Raw genomic sequence first — 20,586 nt, 5'->3', positions numbered from 1 at the left:
TATATACATATATATATATATATATATATATATATATATATATATATATATATATATATATATATTGTAAGTTCTAAGTGTCAATATTTAGCGCTGTACAGTAGATGGGTGTGTATATGAAACATACAGATCATACAGATTACATGAGGCGAGTCAGTTCTATGTTGCACAAGTGGAGCTCTTGAATAGCTAGTGGCAGGAGCATGCTAGCTTTAATTAATGTTTAAATAATTTTTTTGTAAACTTAAGGTATCGAGATCCAAATTACAGGGTTATCTGGAAAATCCCAAGTCCCAAGCATTCTCGGTTTTACAAATCAAATACAATTGCACCCACAATTTCCTTAGCGGCCATTGTGACATTTGACCCAGTCCGCAGTGGGACCCATTCAGTGACTCATTTTTGCACGTTTCAACAAAACGGACAGGGGGGCACAATGGTGCATGGCACATATACATACAAGTGCAAGTTAAGGCAATAGTACCTTTAACAAATGGTATCAATACATGCAACAATTTCATCAGTTTTTGTGCAACTGCTTTTACAGCCGCATTCAGAAATAATCACTTCAGTCTTATTAACTGAAAAAACAAATAAATTAGTGAGTGACGATAAAGAATTAGGAAATTCAAATATGAATAAAAAAATGTCATAATCAAAGGTGTGGCCAAATACAGGAATAGTGTTATTCATTAAGCAAAGCATAACAGACACATGGGAGAATAAGATATAATGTACTGGGGTTTCATTCTAAAAATTAGAAGTAAATACTTAAAAATCATTCATTAAAACCATCAAGGGTTGGTAATGTGTGGGGTATGTTGACTGCTGGATCTCTTTTGATGAGAAACTGTAGTCAATTATCCTGTGGCCAATAGTAATTGTAATTGGTTCCTTCCTTCTCTGTAAATCTGCCTACTTCTCTGCATACAAAGCAGATGCAAGCCAAAGGTCTATTCTGTCTAGTTAATGTCACCTGCTGTATAGAAGGAAGAAATGAGATTGGCCGAAAGCCTTTCTCTCGCTCCGACAATGCATTGCATGGGGCTAGTTTTATTTTGTGCCTTAGAAAAACCTATTTTTCCTCTCTATACAAATCTGCTTTTCCCTCGCTCTCCTGCCTCCTTTCTCTGCTAAAAAGAACTCTCCCCGTCCATTTTTATTCTTACAATGGTAATGGGAAGGCAGAGGTGCATGGCTTGTTATTTGACAAGTGACAGTGACTGGGAGGCGCGCCATAAAGCTCGGCGTTTCTCATTTTGTCATGTTTCACAATACTGAGTGGCGGAGAGAGAAAAAAAAAAACATGACAGAGGGAGGGAGTGGGGTAAATACATGAAGAAACAGGTTGTATTGTTCTCTTCAGTTAATTAATTAGTTCCGAATTAAGAACCATTTTTTTATTTCTAGAAGCTGAATTGCTCATCTGTAAGAGTGAGACAAAGGATATAGAGGCTGGAGACATAAGGGCATGGCGCTTTTCACCCTCATTTGCAGCAATCACGTTTTCTCTGTTATTGGTGTCACAAAACCTTTTTCTAAAAGTTATTCTTAAAATTAGGTTCAAATAATTATTCCTTATTCTGCTCATTGCCTTTTTTTCTGGCTTTTTCATTGCAAATTGGCCTAAATGAGGCTGAAATACTTTGCTTTTCACAGACCTCACAACTAAAGCAGGATCACTGCTGCTACTGTGCATTGAAAGAGAGCTTTCTGACCATTTTTTCTTCTTATTCTTAAAATAAAACCACTAAAGCTGCATGCGAACAAATTGCGCCGTGTTATCAGTCTTGCCGTTTCAAGCGGAGTGACGATAATATCATTTATCCTCTTAACCATGAAGTGGGAATAAAAAAAAAAAACACAGAAATGGCGGTTTGGCTGAAGTCATGTATCCTTAGCCTTGTTTTATTGATTTTTACACTTGTATTGCTTGTTTGATCATAAAAAAAGGCAGCAGAAATTTTACGTTACATGTTATTAAGCCTTGTGTAATTTTTTGGCATTTAATTTAGTTTAATTGTCTGTCGAGCAAATTTATGGCTGGAGAAGATTGAGTTGCTGTAATTTGAATGAAACTAGCTACCAGATAGAGGGAAATGCCCTAAAATATGCAGGGAGTTATCATACCACCTTTTAATTTGAGTCCTGTATTTATACATTCATTCTTAATATGACCCTTTTCATGTGCACTTCAGATTTGGTGCATATTTCATTTTCCATGTTTCATGCTTTCCTTCCCAAGGATTTTGCTTTGTATTTTCAGCATCCGCTTTCTCCTTTCTCAGGAACAGCATTTTTCTCTCTTCTATAAACTCTTTGCATTTGCATTTTAGCCTGTCCCCCCCCCCCGTTCCGTGTCTCCCAGTCTGTTTCTATCACCTCCAGTCAATGTCTGCCCGATATCTTTCTTTCTCTCGCCAGCCTCCCTGAGAGAGAAGCAGGGGTCACTTTAAGTCAGACGTAAATATCTCTCGGACAAAGCAATGGAAGAAAAACAGAAGGGCTTTCTTTATGTGTATAAAACCCTTGATGAGGATGAGACATACAGAACAAAAGCAGAGAGAAAAATTCATCTGTTCTCAAGTTAGAGTTTAACCAGTCAAATGCCTCTTAAAAAATAATAAAAAATGGAACACAAAAAAGTAAAGGATATTATGAGCAAATGGAAGACCAAAGTCAGGGACTGTTCTTGTTTTCCATAAATGCCGTAGATCTTATTAAGAACATTTTATCATTATTATTCAAGTAAAAAATTGTTGGTTTGCCTTTTGCAGATGTAGAAGTGAAACATGGAATAGCTTACTTGGGGAAGGAGTCTAATTGGAGTGGAACATGCAAAGTAAAATTCTACATAAATTCTACACTACTTTTCAAGAAATGATACATTTTGTCCATGCAAATCAATCTGACTGTATTTTGAAGTGCTATATATATATAAGGAAATCTGTGTGGCAGTTGCTCACAGAAAGGGATAAGCAGACTTTGAAGAACTGGAAGGAGAGTTGTAGCAGCTGAGGTTCTCAATAGCTGGAGCATCAAAGTTTCTCTCAATGATTGCATGCACTGAATACTGTTTCTGCAGGTTAAAAGAAAAAAGGGCCTTAATGTTAGATGTACACATTAGTGGTAGTTATGGTTGAGGAATCACATAAACAGATGCTAGCTATAGAGTGGGCTACTTCCATTATGTAGCGATCTCTAGGAGTGAGAGTTAGGATTAGGTTAGGTATTAGAATGTTCCACTAAGGAAAACAGGATTTTAGTAACCCAGACATGAACTGCTAGTGTCAAAACTCATGTGAATATCCTTGTTATAGACACAAATCCCTTATAAAGGCATTGTGCTTTAAAAGACACCTATATGACATTATCGTGCAGCACAGGTGTTTGTCTGGATGCACGGGACTTTTGGGGTGAGTGCTCGCATATTATGTCTACTACTACTCTATATGAGCTCCAGCACTGACTGTAATATCTTTGACCAGTTGTAAGATCCGATCCCTAGGAATAAATTCAGCAAGGGTCTTTACTATAATGGAATGACAGGCACTCTATAAGAATAACTCCAGTCTAGGCTTATAAAAATAAATTATTTTGCCTTAGGCATTTCGTGCTGTAGGTAGTTCTGATTCTTGGTGCCCATATTTAAGTGTTACCTGCGGCTCAATAAGCATCAAGGCAATAAAAGTTTTTCATTTTTATAAGCCTGGACTGGAGTTTTTTTTCCATAGAGGGTCTGTCAAGATGTATATTCTGGTACATTCACTCCCTATGCTGTAGGCTCAGGGCAGTGCATCTGGGTCCTCCAATATAGTGATGAGTCTACTGTAAATCTATCTGGCATATTCTTAGAGAAATGAATGGCCATTTTTATATGCAGAAAAGTCATATAGAATACCATGTAAAGCAAGGCACTCACAGGTCTTAACAATTGGTGAAAAAGAGATAAAATTTATTTGTTATTCTTTATCTCTTTTTCACCAATTTTTCAGATCTGTGAGTGCCTTGCTTTACATGGTATTCTATATGACTTTTCTGCAGTTGTGCACCCAGGATTTTTCTCCAGTAAGTGAGTGCAGCTATTTTTCCTTTTTCTATATTATATATATCATAACCTTGGGCAGCATGATATAAATCTGGCATTAGGTGCAGAGAACATTATCAGCTGGCACAGGCTCTGTCAACCACTACCACCTCTCTCTAAATTGTGTCTAAACTCTAAAGGATGCACAAGTCAGGAAAGTTCACAGAAGAGTTCTTTTGTTCCTGATCATATTTATTAAAAGAAGTACACGTTTGAACCAGTAACATAAAAATCAGAATTTGGGTGTCCTTTAATTTTTTGAAGCCTAAAATTGTATTGTAAAAGAGAAGAGCCATACTAACACAGTCAATTTGCACGCAGTTAGCACAACAGTCGACTTCCAGCAATATTTCACTGGCTCTGCATGCATACAGCAACCTGACTGGCCATTAATCACGTGAATAGCCCCTTTAAGAAATTGATCTCTGAACTCATTTTATTTTACCTTCCTAATATCGTCTCTGCTTTTTGAGCACATTGTCCCCAGAACAGTAATGCTAATTATCTGAGTTGAATTAATTTAGGATTAATTACCTGGAATAATAAAAGAGGGACAATGTATTCATCCATGACTCGGCCTTTGACAGCCGACCAGCTGGCTAAATCTAAAAAAAAAATTAAATTTCCTCAAAAACGGACATAAAACATATCCCTCTCCCAGCATGCCATGCCCAATCCAGGCATTTGCTATAACATAAATGGGATAGGCTGCAGGATAGAACGGTTATGGATATGGCTGCTGGTATGGTATGCTGCTCCAGCATTGTTTGTCCCTTAATCCTTTTTTGCTTATATTTACTATGAGGTTTTTTTAAAGAAACATGATCATCAAAAAATGATTGTATCTAAATTAATATATGAAGTTTAGTGACACAGAGCAGTGTTCCAAAAAAATATAATTTGCAGGAATCATCCATAAAAAAAACTCTGTTCTATTTTACCATCTCCAATTTTTTTTTAATTCAAAATATTGTCAGTCTTGGTGGCCAATAACATGAGATTTTAAATGAAATGTAATGAGAGTAATGATTTGCTTTCAGATGGATAGACATTCCGATAAACATTCATTTCACTGTAGGCAGAGAACAGGTGTGGAATGCTCCCACAACCCATAACTTATTACAACAATAAAGGCTGTAGACAATTAGAGTGTTGGGTGAAGGTCAGCCACAGCTTTATTGATTTAACAGCAGCCATAATGATTCCAGCATAACCTTTCTGTACAAAGAACATGTTACATACAACAACATTTGAGCTTGCTTTAAAGGGAAACTGTCTTCAGTATAATAAATGTTTGTTTATACTGGAAAAGGAAGAGAAGATTATATCCTGCTGCAAATGTGGTTATGAAAAATACTTATATAAGTACAGGTATAGGACTTGTTATCCAGAATGCTTGGGACCTGGGGTTTTCCAAATAACAGATCTTTCCGTAATTTGGATCTTTGTACCTTAAGTCTACTAGAAAATCATGTAAACATTAAATAAACCCAATAGGCTGGTTTTGCTTCCAATAAGGATTAATTATATCTTAGTTTGGATCAGGTACAATTTGATTATTTGTATTGGATTATTAAAATGGAGTCTATGGGAGATGGCCTTTCTGTAATTTGAAGCTTTCTTGATAACAGGTTTCCAGATAACCTGTCCCATACCTGTATACACTGCTGCCTGGGGAAGACTTTTTCTAATGTATCTATGAAGACACTCTGGCATAGGGTAATGACTCACAGAAGCCTTTTAATTGTTGCCTGCATCACAACCATAGCTTTATGACAAAATATGCAACTGCTGCAAGTTATCTATGATTAGCTCTGGAAATTCTATACGGTTCCAAGATAATTTTGAAGTCTTTCATTTGACTGAATACATGTTACCAGGCCAGCCTAATCGTTCTTGTTTTTTATTTTTTTTATTTTACAGTTTATCTAAGGTTAACAAATTATTGCCCAATAGAAACTGCATTATGTCAATTATATTTCTAATTCACAATCCTTTTTTTAAAGTTTTTGTAATGGGTAGATTCAATTGTTATGGATTTAGTTCCTCCTTATTCTGTGGTCAGTTAAAGTCTGTTCAATTATATTATCATTGAGGTCAATGATACCGCTGAAAGGGGGTTAAACAGCCAGACCATTTGATCAGGCTACTCAGACTGGGTATTGCTGGATGGCATGCCTCAAGTGATGCCTGGACTGGATGGGCAAGAGGCTGCGGGCTGTCTCTATAGCACTGCCTGTTCAACTCTCTCTTTCTCTCATTCCATTGGCCCCATGCACTCACCTTGACAGCCCCACCATACATGGCTGCAATTTATATTATATTGTGAGTGACGTCACAGTCTTATCTTACAATACTGTGACACCCCATTCCTAGCCATTGAATCTATGGCAGAACAGCGCTGTTTGATAAAATGAGCTTATAGCTTTGATGAAAATTCATATGTAACATTGTCACGCCCAATTTATTGATATTGATCGATATTAGCCATGGGCATACGGAATCAATGAAATGAGATCAATTCAGAACTATTTGTTTTGAATTAATCGGATTGACTGAATTTGTTAATTTAATGAATAAATGTTTAAAATAGTTAAGAATTGATCAGAATCACTGATGCCTTTCCATTATGGAGCAGCAAAATACATAATGAAACAGTGATTAGACGGGACAGCATAATGGTGTAGTGTGTAGCAATGGTCCAGGGTTGAAGACCTTTCTAAATGCTCAAAAAATTAACAATAAATGAAGTGAGACACAAAGCAGGACCAAAGCAGCAGAGGTCACAAATGGATGTGTTTGTGAGTTTCTAGCCAGAGGAGAGGATTCATTTATAAAAATATTTTTACAAATATTTATAAAATAAATGATGTGCCTAATTTGGCAGGTCCTTGTTCCTCCCAGAAATTACCATTAGGGCTTCTGATTTAAAGATGGTTAATGTAAGTTTGCAGCAGGCAGAAATGAAGAAATGCTGGCAGAAAATATACTTGGAAAGGTTTAATGGAACTACAGTGTACAGTGCTCAGGCAGTGGCAGGGTTAATGAGGCAATGACCACAAACATTTGTCTGAAAAGGAGTTAGCGGAGTGTTTCTGCCATGCCGGAATCTTGAATTTGTACGTTAATGACCTAGCGGTTTGTAGCTTGCGGAAGAGAAAGGGTTATTAAAGCAGATGTGAATATTTTCATTTGTTCAGCAAGGGAATAAATGAAGCAGTAATTGTAATCGTCTAATAAGAAGTGTTTCAGCAGAGCGACCATCCCGCTACTTTTACAAGGAACGCGTTTGACAAATGCATATTGTAGGATGGCTTTGGTTTCTAGTTTCAGCCATGATTATTCTCCCTGCCTTATGATAAAGTTATAAGTCACTCAACACTTGGGTACCTCCTATATGACTTTTTTTTGTAGGAACAGACATTTCTAAAATTACTCTGTGGATACCAAAGTGCTCCATAATTTTCTCAACTGGGCTGTGCCTTTGGGACTGAAAACATAAGCATTGGCTGTAATATTACCATTATTATTTTTTTTTTTTTTTGCGAGTTCCTCAAACTATAATTTTTTTTTCTGTCGAGAACAACAATTGTACTAATAACTAGCAGTTGTCTAAGGTAGCTTAAAGTAAACTGTTTATGTCTAAAAACTGATAAAAACTCTTGTAAACAAAATATATGAAACATTGAAATGCAAAATACCACTGCACAGTTCATGTAGTTCACCCATGAAGCCACATCTGCTGCAAATCTCTGCCAGTCCATTACTGGCTGCCTATATATTCTCAAATTGAAGCGGATACCTCTATCAACAAAGCTTTTTTTAAATGTGCCCTGCCCTACACCATAAACCTTGGCTCCAAATTGACCACTAAGTTCCTCCAAAGACATTAGACTTGCATGCATGGGTGGCATCAGTAGTACTAAGTCAGAAAAACCCTCCCACCAGGGGGCACCAGTTATTAGACCACCGGTCACTTGGACATCTTGGGTGGTTGGCCTTTTCAACAAGTTGAATGGGGCCCTATTAACAAAAATTAGCATAGCTATGCCCCTGATCTACCGTAACTATGCACGAAGGGTGGGTCCCTTCGACCCAGGTTTGCTCCCCCCGGCCAGGGCCACATGATCAAATAAAATAGGAGGAAGGGGGCAAAAGGTATGTGATGTGTACACACATGTGGTGGGGCAAAGTCAGAATGTGTGGAGGTTGGGGGTAGGTCCCTGGAAGTTGCAAGTCTGAACTACAGCACTGACTATGTCCTATTATGCCAAAACCCTGTCTGTGATCCAACCAAACCCTTCCTACTTCCAGGACGCCCTTCCAATTTCAGACACCTTTGTGTTTCTTGGGGCCTCCCTCTGCTACAGGTCCCCTGACTGGTGTACCCTCTGTAGCCCTCTGATGGCAGCTTTATTTGCATGTCTACAGAGCAGCTCCCTACTTGTGAAATTCATTACACATAACATCAAACATTTTTCTACTCTCCAGAGTTTCAAATGTTCCATTTGCCAAGCCTACACACTTTACAAATTAACCTCTAGCAGCTCCCTTAGAAACATCCTCAATTCCCACAATAACACATCAGCCCTCCATATCCCATCTTGCTCATTGTACTTTTATTTAAATAAAAAGTCTTTAAGGGTAATTTATGAATGCAACTGTAAGTGTGAGCATACTAAAATGGACACAAATTTGCGTTGGTCCAATGTACCAAAATGAGACACAATGTGAAATTCCTTCTGCTATGACAAAATTGCATTTTATCTTTATAAAGCAGCATTCAAATGAATTTAAAGTGTATGGATTTGATACATGCCTAGTTCCTATACACTATTAACAGTAAGTTATCAGTAGTGGTTCAAGGCCTTTTAGCAATACGTTTTCCCATGTAAAAAGGTGCAATAAAGCGCTGGGCACTTAGTCACATCTCGGAGATTAAGCAACACAGTGACACTCTGCTAAAGGACATAGCGTAATACTAGACAAGGTTTACTTAGTCTGCAAGCAAATAAAAGCCCTATTGTGCAGTAAACAACAATGAGTGGGAAAAAAATGAAGACTTGAAGAGGTGTTAGCAAGAATATAAGGACATGAGAGTGAAGTATTGCCTTTCTTTTGAGCAGGGGAAAAGTGCATTCAGTCTTACAAGAGAGTTCTAAATTTCTAAACCACTTAGTAGACCTATTTATCAGAGTCCATTTTCAGCTGCTCAAAATACTATGTAGCCAGATAATGCATGGTTAACCGTGTGACAAAGGCCATTCAAAGTCTGACTACTCCCTTAGGCTTTTGGCACATGGACTTTTCTCCATGGAGCTTTTATGTGATTTGGCACCAAGCATGATATTCTCACCAGGGAAAGGATTATTTGCAATATCCTGTGTGTTAAAGACAATCTTAAAAACACTAAAAAGCTCTCACTGTAGAAAAACTGACATAGATTTTGAATAATTTTAATTAATTACGGTGGGAATTAAATATCAGTCACTATGCTCCCATTGCTCCTCCACATGTAGTGTTTTAGGCTGCCCAGTGTACAATTTGCTTCTATCAAGGTCTACTAGACTACACACATTAGAACATAGCAATGAGCAGAGTAGGTAGCTGAGGTCCTATGTTAGGCGTTCCTTAACTGCTTAAATGCTCAGTGGTCCATAGGACAATCCTGTCTACCTGGTCATAGTTTAATAACACATCTTGGAATTTACTGTGTCCCTGTAGATCGGGGGTCCCAAACCTCTTTTACCCATGAGCAACATTCATTTGTAAAAAGAGTTGGAGAGCAGCGCAAGCATGAAAACTGTTCTTGGGTGGTACAAAATAAAAGCTGTGATTGACTGTTGGTAGCCACTATGTGGACTGGCAGCCTATGGGAGGCTCTGTTTGGCAGCACACATGTTTTTTATGCAACTAAAAAGTGTCTCCAAACCATAAATTCAAAAATAAGCACCTGCTTTGAGGTCACTGAGAGCAACATCCACGGGATTGGTGAGCAACATGTTGCTCAGTCACGAGCCGCTGCTTGGCCATAATTGCCGTAGCTGCACATGTCACATCTACAGTATATTCCTTCTATGTCAGCATTTCTCAAATGTGAAGCTATTGCTGTACTTGTACATTACTTGGATACTGCTTGATCCTATTATTTAACATTTAATATTTACAGACAACAAACACCTTGATTGTAATTTTTGGTATTGATGTCTCCAGCGGGTGATGTCTGGATGTTGATGTATGTGAGTCCCTGACAAGGGATTGATATAGTAGTGAACCTCTGAGGGAAATACCTTCTTTTGTCCATACAATCAGGCAAGGCAGAGGTTTTTATAGACCTATTGACAGTAGATATCAAGTAACCATCCTCCAAGAACAAGCAATTGTAGTCAACTTACACTGAAATTGTAATCTCAAAACATTTGGTCTGAGCCTTCTTTAAATGAAAGTTCTACAAGAAATTCTGCGTAAGACATTCTTTATATTAAGTACATGAGGTGTGAAAAGCCTGCTGCAATACTTTCTTAATTAACTTTGCTCTCATCACACAAACAAAATGTGTATGAGAAGTGTCTCAAGTAGTTAGAATTAATGACATGTGCCTGTATAGGCTTTCCAGGTAGCAGATTGTTCATATTGCATTTGCATTTATCCGACCTTGCCCCCTGAGCCTGTTAGATAATGTTCTCTTTCAAGACACCACCATGATTCCAGAAGAACATTACTGCCTATTTTAGAGATGTAATTAAAGGGACTGGTTAAATTGTATAATACACACACTATGTATTTTAAACATATGCACATGGACAGGAGGACTAGCTATTTCTGACCTCTATATATATACGCAATATGTATTACTTCCCATTCATATATACAGTATAAATATAAATAGAAAATGAGCATTCTTTGCACACAGCAATCCATACCCTATTACTTTATATTTTATCTACAGAAAGATTACTAGAACATCAATGCTAGTTTTAAAAAGAATATGTTTTGCATTTAATGCAGGATGTCTATTAACCTGTTCTGTGAGGCTACATATTTTTTCTGAGCTGAGATAATTAGATTTCTGATGGTTGATCACAATCTCATTGTCTGTTCTGATAAGGCTACTTTAATTTGATAGGATCTCAAGCCAATCACAAAGAATAAGGCTCATTTAAGAACACAGCATATAGTTCTAAGTGCACTTTTTGAATGCTTTTTCCTCCACAATGTAGTGTATTTTTCCCATAATTCCAGCATCATTGTAGTCTCATGATAAGTTGTATCTGGAGCAATTGCTTCTGATGTGCCATAATGCTCTCTAAAAAATGTTTTCAAATTGAGATCAGGTTGTGATAAAACTCTTCTGCATTACCCTGGCTAGCCACCAAGGTTTTTTAGCACCCTTGCTGGTCACTTTCCTGAACAGGCTCACCATAACTCTTCCTCCTCCTATCTTATTATTGATGTGTTAATTGTCTGGTAATTAAGGATCTTAAGGATAAGAATTAAGGATTTTTTTAGGCCTGCCCAGTGCAACTCACAGTTGCTTGATCATCAGAGCTCCCAAGCCTAATCTTGCCTGTGATTCCTGCAATTCACTGATTCTTGTTACTGTGCCCTTGTGGTTTCCATGTCCTTGCCTGATTCCCATGTTCCCTCCCTGGCTCCTTGCTCCTGTTCTCCAGTCTCCATTTGTTGCCCGATTCCTGTTTTTCGTGGATTCCCTGGTTCTGAGCTCTGGCCTGTTTCTTGACCATGCTTGTCTGCATTATGAACCTCACCTGTCTGCTGCCAGACCTGACCTTTCTGCCTGTTAACTGACCCTGCCTTTGTCCACCATTAAGTCTCACACAGACCTGTATTGGAACATGTTTTCAGTATGCACTTCTATCATTTTGTTATTTTTCGTATTCGTTAAATCCTGTTTTTTACCTTTATCATGGCATCCAGTCTTTATCCAGCCATTAATGGCTCCTACCTGCAGGTCACTCACCAGAGGCCAAGCCTGACAGGTTGTGGACAACATTAGCAGAGGTGGGATGGGTCGCAACTAATGACGCCAGAGAAATTATGGAATTGCTGCTACATCCAAGTAGGCAGTACTTCTAGCATTCCCTTGTGTCAATACGAGCACTCGCTTAATTCATCAGAGCAAGCTGGCTGGGCATGCAAGTACCTGGAAATGCAAGGACATGTTTGGGAGCAAGTACCTTTTATGAATGCCATTGATACACACACACAACAGTTTAGCATAATTCACTTGCACTTATGGTTGTAGCCTTGTTGATTTATTGCACCCCAAGTCCCCGAGTCACTTACCTTTTGCACCTTAGGAAAAAAATGAAGGTTGTTATTATTCTGCAAGCAGTCTAATATTTTTTTTATGCCGCACTCTGCTCACTCCTTGATTTCTGCAGACGAGAAATCAATTTTGTTTTGTGATAATACCGCCAATGTAAAATTAGGAGTGCCAGTGAACACAGCACCTAATCATCTGTCAGAAAACCCAATTCCATTACTGACCTAACAGCTAAAAATAAAATTATTATCATCTAACCTGTAATTGGCGACTGTATTTTTTTAGCCTACACTTACATCTCCCTAGATTTGTACACATGTACGTACTTATGGCGCCTGATTTATAAAATGAGCCGAGAGAGATCAATGTTCTACCACAATAAAAGGCCATTCAGCTGTGCTTTTATGCTCTTTTGAAGCAGAAGTGTCTTTTAAATTACCTACTTTTTTTTTAAATTAAAAGTATTTACGTATGCTCAAAAAATGGTTTGGGGCAGGTAAATGTATTTAAATACCCTTTTCAATTACAACATCCAAGCAGTGACGACAGGCAAAAGACTTTCAGAGTGTGCTGCTTTTCTAATCAAAATATTGTGCAAAGCTGTAGAAAGCAGCATATTTCATCCCGATGGATAACCCTCAAAGTATCATTAACATGAATAATATTCTGTTGCTGCTGAAGGTCACTGAAGGTTACTCTACTAATTCTCTATCTCTCTATTTGAAGGGCTGCCTGTCATGGAAGTGAGGATTGATATCTCACGTCAGCAGGTGGAGAAGATCTTTGGCATGGATGAATATTGGTGCCATTGTGTAGCCTGGAGCTCTTCTGGTACCTTGAAGAGTCAGAAAGCCTTTGTCCGCATTGCATGTACGTATTTACTGAACGCTGAATCCAAATAAACACAGTTGTCTAGTATTAATTTGCATTTTACTAAACATCTGCTAGAAGAAGCTGTATATTTTACTCTGGTCTCTAGTCTAAGCCTACGTCAAGCCCCACCCCCTTTTAACAGGTGATGAGAAATCAGACCCAATGCCTGTACTGACCTTTAGAGTAAGGGCAATTCTATTGTCAGATCGTGTCGCAGCATTGATGCGATGCGACAAGACTGTCGGATGCAGATGATGCACGCTGCGTCTGCATCCGACAGTCTTGTAGCGTCGCATCAACAATGCTACACGATCCAACAAAAGCATTACTTACCTTATTTCCGTCGCATCCGATGTGATGCCTGCGTTTTTGCGCAGCGCGTCGGATCGCGCCGGAATCGTCTGTGGAGTCCTGCCCTAAACAAAGCCCTCAGTTTCTCAGGGGTTTTTTCAGTGCCAAACTACATTATAATTTTTTAAAACATTTTAACATTTTGAATTTTAAAAAGTTCTACATTCTAATTTTTAAAAATGATTAAGACTACTACTACTACTTCATAGTAACTAAGGTGCATGGATCCATATTGGTGGCAAAACAATCCTATTGTTTTTTTTCCAATACTTAATGATTTTTAGCAGCTTTAAGGTATGGTAATGCAAATTAGGGAAAGATCCATTATCCAGAAAACCCCAGTTCCCAGGCATTCCCGATAATAGAGCCCATACGGAATTATTTTTATCATGGATGTGAGAATCCCTAATGTTTGTATTTGACTGAAAACCAAATCCTTTTTAAAAATCTGGGCCAACACCAACTTAAATCCAAACCCTAATTTGCCAAGTCAAATATTAGCTATATATATATATATATATATATATATATATATATATATATATATATATATATATATATATATATATATATATATATATATATATATATATATATATATATATATATTCATATTTACAGGAACAAAGATATGATGCTCTCAGGGCTTGGTATTTAGAGATTAACATTTTTAGTATTATTCTTTTACATATTCAAGTATATAACCAAGGCAAATGTTCCTTGTTTTTGAGAGTGTATATTGAACTTTCTGTACCAGCCCAGAGGTTCAGCAGCCCTATCACAATAATGATTCACGCCTTCCAAGTCATAGGGGCAAATTTACTAAGCAGCGAAAATTAACCAGCGACGGCTTCGCAGGCAGCGCAACACTTCGCCAGGCAAAAAATCACTCAGACTACGCTAATTCACAAACATGCGAAGTTTCGTCCAGGGCTCCGAACACTGGCGAAGTTGTGCTAGCGTTAGTTCGGCAAGCAGAGCAAAGTTGCGCTAGCGTTGGCTAATTTACATACAGCGAGAAGTTAAAGTTGAATGGACATATATGTTGCAGCAAATACATTACACTACACAAGCACAGGAAACCTTACTAAAAGAAAATAGAGTTGTTATATTGCCCTACACATGAGCCCAGTGTAACGTTTATGTGCCATATGTTAGGAAATGTAGGGGGAAAGCCGGTTACCCCAAAAAGATTTTACGCTCTTTTGCAGCCTATCACCGTGAAAAAGGAAAAGACGCCAGCGTTTTTTGGGACTTAGAAAATATTTAAACTAAATTTTAAGGAACTCCTATCTACTCTATTGCACTTCGCCTGGTCTGAGGTGGCAAAGGCAAGTCTGGCGCAAGAGGTAATGTTCAGTAAAATCGGCATCTTAGTGAATTTGCCCAGTTACGTCCCTTCGCCAGAGCACAACTTCGCCTGGCGAATGGGCGCCAGCGTCAGTCTCTTTTGCTAGCAAAGTTATGCCTGCGCCCGTTAGTAAATCGCGAAGTTCCAAAATGACGTCACACTGGCGATCACTTCGCCCGTTAGTAAATTTGCCCCATAGTGCCTAGCTCCTGATCATCTCATGCCCATGCTCCATATGCTCTGAGTTGCTCTTAAGCTAAGCTCAGGGGATGTCAGAATTCATCAAACCATATAAGAAATTGATGTTTTATCTCTTATAGTAGATGATGCTACAGGGCTGGTTGGCTGTTGGGCTAGTGGTAACTCTGATGAATAATGCACTGTGCTCTCATATAATGTGAATTTGAAATACTAATCAGATATATATTGCAAATTGTATATTGTAAATGTACTGTATATTCTGAATTGGACCTCAAGTTCAGGTAACTGCCAGCAGCCCAGAGTTTGCAATGTGAATTAGCAGAAAGGAGGATGGTGAGTTAGTTGGGGCATCTTGGTGCAGAACAAAGAAGCCAGTTGATAGTGTAGAGAATTTACTGAGATGAAGATGTGAAATGCCTCAGCTACTAAGGCATGGTGTATAGGAGGCAGAACAAAGGCTTACCTGACGGAATAACAGCAAGTGAGAACCGAAGGAAAGCAAAGTAATATTAAAGGGATGTAGACGTTGGTACAAAGCAAGCATACAAATTATAATACATGTGTACATTTTAAATGCAACCATCCATAAAAAGATATTCAAAAGGCAATAGTGCTTATTTGTTATTCTTTCATTGTGCAATGAACATATGTGGGGCTTTGCGCAGCTCTCTCTTGTGGTGCTTTTACCAACAGTGAGACCACAGGGGAAGGATAATCACTTAAGCTTTACATCTGGAAGTGAACTAGTCTGCAGGAAAGAAGCCAATCAAGCTATCACATGCAGAATTGTTTGGTCATGTGGGAGGCAGGCAACAAGGCCACACACATTATCCAGCCTGCAATGGAAATGCTCCATTAGGTGCACAAAAAGTTTTGCAGTGGGGAGCTCAGAGCCGTTGCAGGAGATCTTAAAGAGACAGGGGGTCCTTTATAAAGTTTGCATATTTGTTCGCAAATGGTTGTATTGTCCATGTTTATTCCTGAACGCTGAAAAATTGCATTGCTGTGCCTGTCTTTCTGGTTTTTGCAATTTCACATTGCGCCAAGTATTCGCAAATGGGACAGGTGTTTGCGTGAGTGCAGCCACTTTGCGAGGTCATTGTGTGTGAAAATAGGGCTGACTTTAATTTAAATTCACAAATTGCAGATATTGTCTTCGCCACCAAAGTTGTGGTGTAACTCAAACAAAGAATGTGCACATAAATTGTTGCAATTTGCGATTATGCCATATTTAAAAAGCTCTTGAGGACATTCACAGTGCAAACAAAAGTACGCAATTCTGTTTGCACATTAAATACACCACTGGTATCCAGCTTTATAAATGTAACCATGTGCAGCGAAAATATGTTCACTCTGTGAACCAGTCTGTGCTGCGCAAGGTTTATAAATGAGCCCAACAGACAGACTGCTGTTAATAACTACACCTTTGCAAAGTCATATTATTGCCTTTGGAAGTATAGAATCGGGAGGGCAGATTTATAAAAATTCCAAATGAAAGGAGTCCCAGCAATTCAAATTGTTTCTAAGTGCCTTCGTTGAATGCATCCAAGTTAAAAATTTCAACCCTATTCTGTTGAACGGAGTGTTAGAGCTTAGCAGCAGGGTTAAACCCGAAAACTCCACTGACATTTTTTTTTTATAAAATAATTGGCATGGCATAAACTTTTACATAGTGTAAGCAAATAAGGATGTTTTCATATAAAAGACTGTGAAGCTGACAGAATAGGTTTTTTTGGTACTGTTATTACCGCTCAGTAAAAAAAAAAAAAACATAATCCATTGTAAATCAGCAATTTTGTAAATTGTGGACATTGATGCTTTAGTCACGTAAATAAATGCACAAAAAGCCACATGCAACACACCCACACTGCTTTATTGAATTTACAGTGCAACTGTTAATGGAGGCATCTGAAAACACAAGTGACCCTACTTAATCTTTGTGCATAAAATCTGCCGATTAAATAACTATTTCAGCATCAAAAGCTATCATCACTTCATGAAAGCACCTTAGGTATTGTTCCAGTTACTTAGATAAAGTACTGTGCCCTTGACTATTGACAGCTTTTAAATACAGAAATGCTCAATATTTTAGAGAAAAATGACTTAGAAAGCCTTTCCAAAAAAGTTATAGCACTAGGTGGCATGATAACCAGTAAATAAAGAAGTATTCCCCATGCAAGTGTATTGGACAGATACTATACTGTAACTCTGTGCTGAAGTCTTGGATTTATATGATGACCTTTCTGCCTAGAGAGAGAAATCCATTTGAGCATATTGTATCTCCTGGATAAATAATTTGCCCACAATGAGACACACACATTCACCAATAAAATGCCATTTTGACAAAGTTATTTGTAAGAGTTATTGCACATACTATAAATGAAGAGACAATGAAATAATGGGCACAATGCTCACAATCCAGGATACCATTCAGATGCAGTAAAAACATTTATTCCATAATTATTTTGGTTTGAAGCATGACACAAAAAACAAATATCCATTGAAAAGGCGCAGGGAAGTGACTCAAACCCCATCACAAAAAAAACAATTAATCAATTAAACAATTACATCCATTACAGGAAGAAATTTTACGTGGCTAAAACCCCTCAATTGCACAGCATGCATCACAACTAAGGAAATATGGAATAAAGATTGGTTTTACTGTATCTGAATGAAATCCTGGATTGCATGCTGTGTTTGAAATAAATTGGAAGTTTTCTCCCTAAGCTACAGGTTTGGGGCTCTGCACCCATCCATTGAAGGATTGTGGTGATTGACACCTTTCTACAGAAGTTCAAGTTAAGTACACCTAAAGAGAAAAGGGTGTATTGATGGAGGCTCAACATTATGCATAGGGCTTCGCCCATGAGGCTCCCAAGCCACTAGTTTAATATGGTTAGTAGAGTGGTGTTCACTACATATAATTACTTTTTTGATGAAGGCTTGCCATTTAATCCCAGTATACTACAATAGAATATGAAGATTTTCTTGTGATGGAAGCGCATTGGGTGCAATGCACAATGGGAGAACTGCTGCACTTTATTCCTGGACAGTGGCAGGTGTACAGGGTTCCCTTGTGCCTCAATGTAATGTGCCTTAGCTCACAACTGGCACATTCAAGGATGCTATAATGGTGGGCACAGGCAGCACATCAGTCAGGGGCCCGTGGTTGACGTGTGCCCCAAGAGGTACAATGCTTATGGGAGAGTGGGCTAAAAATTGGGGAGTTGCTTAGTACTATGGGGTCCTATTATTACTGTTGTGGCCCCTGGATGCATTGCTGCTAGTTTTGGTACAACTGCTTTATGTATAGTGTTTGATGTAGCCTACATGCCTTTATATTGTTAGAGGATTGTCCCACTAGATTGACAGGAGGGCTTTGTGATTCAATTAAGATCATTCAGGAAATATCTCTCTAGGTCTAAGAAATGATATAATATAGGCTATAGTTATATAAAAAATGCAAACTTCTCCAGGAACTATATAAGTTAGGTTCCATTCTGGTTTACACTACCTGCTTGGGAGGGGGGTGGATCTAGCAGGAATGGCTCCAGCTTATAGAGGTATTTGTACTTTAGAACTGTGACACCTTCTGGTCAGTCTCTGAACTGCCGGGGACATGCTTTAACTTAAGCTCAGTAATTTAAGTTCCGTCTATGGGGCAAATTCACTAATCTCCGAAAAAATCTGCAGTGACGGCTTTGCTCACAGCGCAACACCTCGCCAGGCGTAGATTCGCCAGGACAACGCTAATTCACTAAAATCCGAAGTTGCCTCCAGGGCGCTGAACACTGGGGAAGTTGCACTATCATTATTGCGCCAAGCGAAGAGAAGTTGCGCTAGCGTTGCCTAATTTGCATATGGTGGGACGTTAAGGTTGAATGGACATATATGTTGGAAAATGAAAAGACGCTAGCGTTTTTTGGGACAGAAAATTTTTCAACTATTTTTTTAGAAACTCCTATCTACTCTATTGCACTTCACTTGGTCTGAGGTGACGAAGACAAGTCTGACGCAAGAGATAACGTTCAGTAAATTCCGCATCTTAGTGAATTTGTGTAGTTGCGTCCATTTGCCAGATCGCAAATTCGCCAGGCATTAGGGAGCGAAGTACCGCTAGTGTCTATATCCTCCGCTAGTAAAGTTACGCCGGCGATCGTTAGTAAATTGGCGAAGTTCCGAAATGACGCCAGTGACTTCGCACTTTAGTAAATTTGCCCCTATAACTTTAGCTGTCTAAGATCTAGGGCAGGGGTGTCCAAAAGGAATCTAACAGTAGACCTTTAGCTGCTGATCAGTAGATCTCAAGACACTGTCAACAAACAACTTGTTTAAATCACCCTCCTGTTTTTTATGCTTTTCATTCAGATATTTATTATGTTGAGGTCACATAAGTAATAGTTGGTAGTTAAATATACAGTAACAATATACATTTTCCCATTAATCAGCATTTAATTAATATTTTCCATGGAATACAATGCTAACTGCTTTTATGGATGTAGATCATAATGGGAAAATAACACTAAAAGTAAACCTCACATTAGTATGGGCACTCCTGGTCTAGGGGACTGTCTAAGAAATGGGGCAACTAGTAATATAAAATGAAAATTGCTTTATAAAGGAAGGCAACCCTTACAATTTGAATATCATAATATATTTATGGTTTAATATTTCCTTAGACAAATACAAAAGGGTTGATGTGCCTTTAAAGCATCTCAGAAGGCAGGGATATCAGGTCAGCAGCTGTCTGAGGCTTACAGGGTTGAAATGCAACAGAAGCTGCAGGACTGAAATTTCTATCATAAGGGATCTGCATTATTTAAAAAGCACAAGAGAGGCATATAAGATGTTAATTTAAGAGACATTTCAGGGTTTAGAACCAGGTGACAGCTGCATTGGGGCCAAATTATACCATAAACATGTAGCCTGCCCTGTGTCATGTTGAGTCCGGCCAGATCTGGGGAGCAGGAGAACTGACACAGTGGGAGCTCATTCTTTGTAAAGCCACCTGAGTTCTTCCTTAGGACACCAACCACAATTGCCTTGACAGGGATTTATGTAGCCATCCAATTAAAAATGTTTAAGTGCAAATTATCATATTATTATAACATCAATTATCTAAACTCTTAAAAGCAAATTAACGTGCGCTAATGGTATTAACTGCTAGAAAAAATACATTAGGGCATTGTTATGGACTGCAGTAATATGAAATCAAATTAGGGAATGACGAGCGGGATAGGACAGTGACACCAATAACTCACTTTATCTTTTGCCCCATCATTGGCAGCATAACAAAGGCTATAACCTTATTCCGACCTCATCCAAAAGAATTAAAAGCATTGCAAGGGAATGATATCAAGGCCGAGCATAAAATTGTGTTAAATACTAAAGCAAGAATGGCTATTTTTATCTTTAATATAGTGACGCTAATTATAC

The 20,586-nt window shown here is 38.3% G+C and overlaps 1 protein-coding gene across 2 annotated transcripts in view; it reads left to right on the top strand.

Annotated features, from left to right (window-relative positions):
* Positions 1–20,586, top strand: part of LOC108710982 (netrin receptor UNC5A) — a 189,971-nt gene that overhangs the window by 123,635 nt on the left and 45,750 nt on the right. For both annotated transcript variants that reach the window (XM_041586231.1, XM_041586232.1), the window contains exon 3: positions 13,101–13,244. In XM_041586231.1, the coding sequence (XP_041442165.1) occupies positions 13,101–13,244 (144 nt within the window). The remainder of the gene's footprint in view (positions 1–13,100; positions 13,245–20,586) is intronic.

The sequence above is a fragment of the Xenopus laevis genome, chromosome 3L (genome assembly GCF_017654675.1).
Source record: "Xenopus laevis strain J_2021 chromosome 3L, Xenopus_laevis_v10.1, whole genome shotgun sequence".
NCBI lineage: Eukaryota > Metazoa > Chordata > Amphibia > Anura > Pipidae > Xenopus > Xenopus laevis.
Note: the sequence above shows the minus strand (reverse complement) of the source record. Positions and strands in the feature narration are given on the sequence as shown.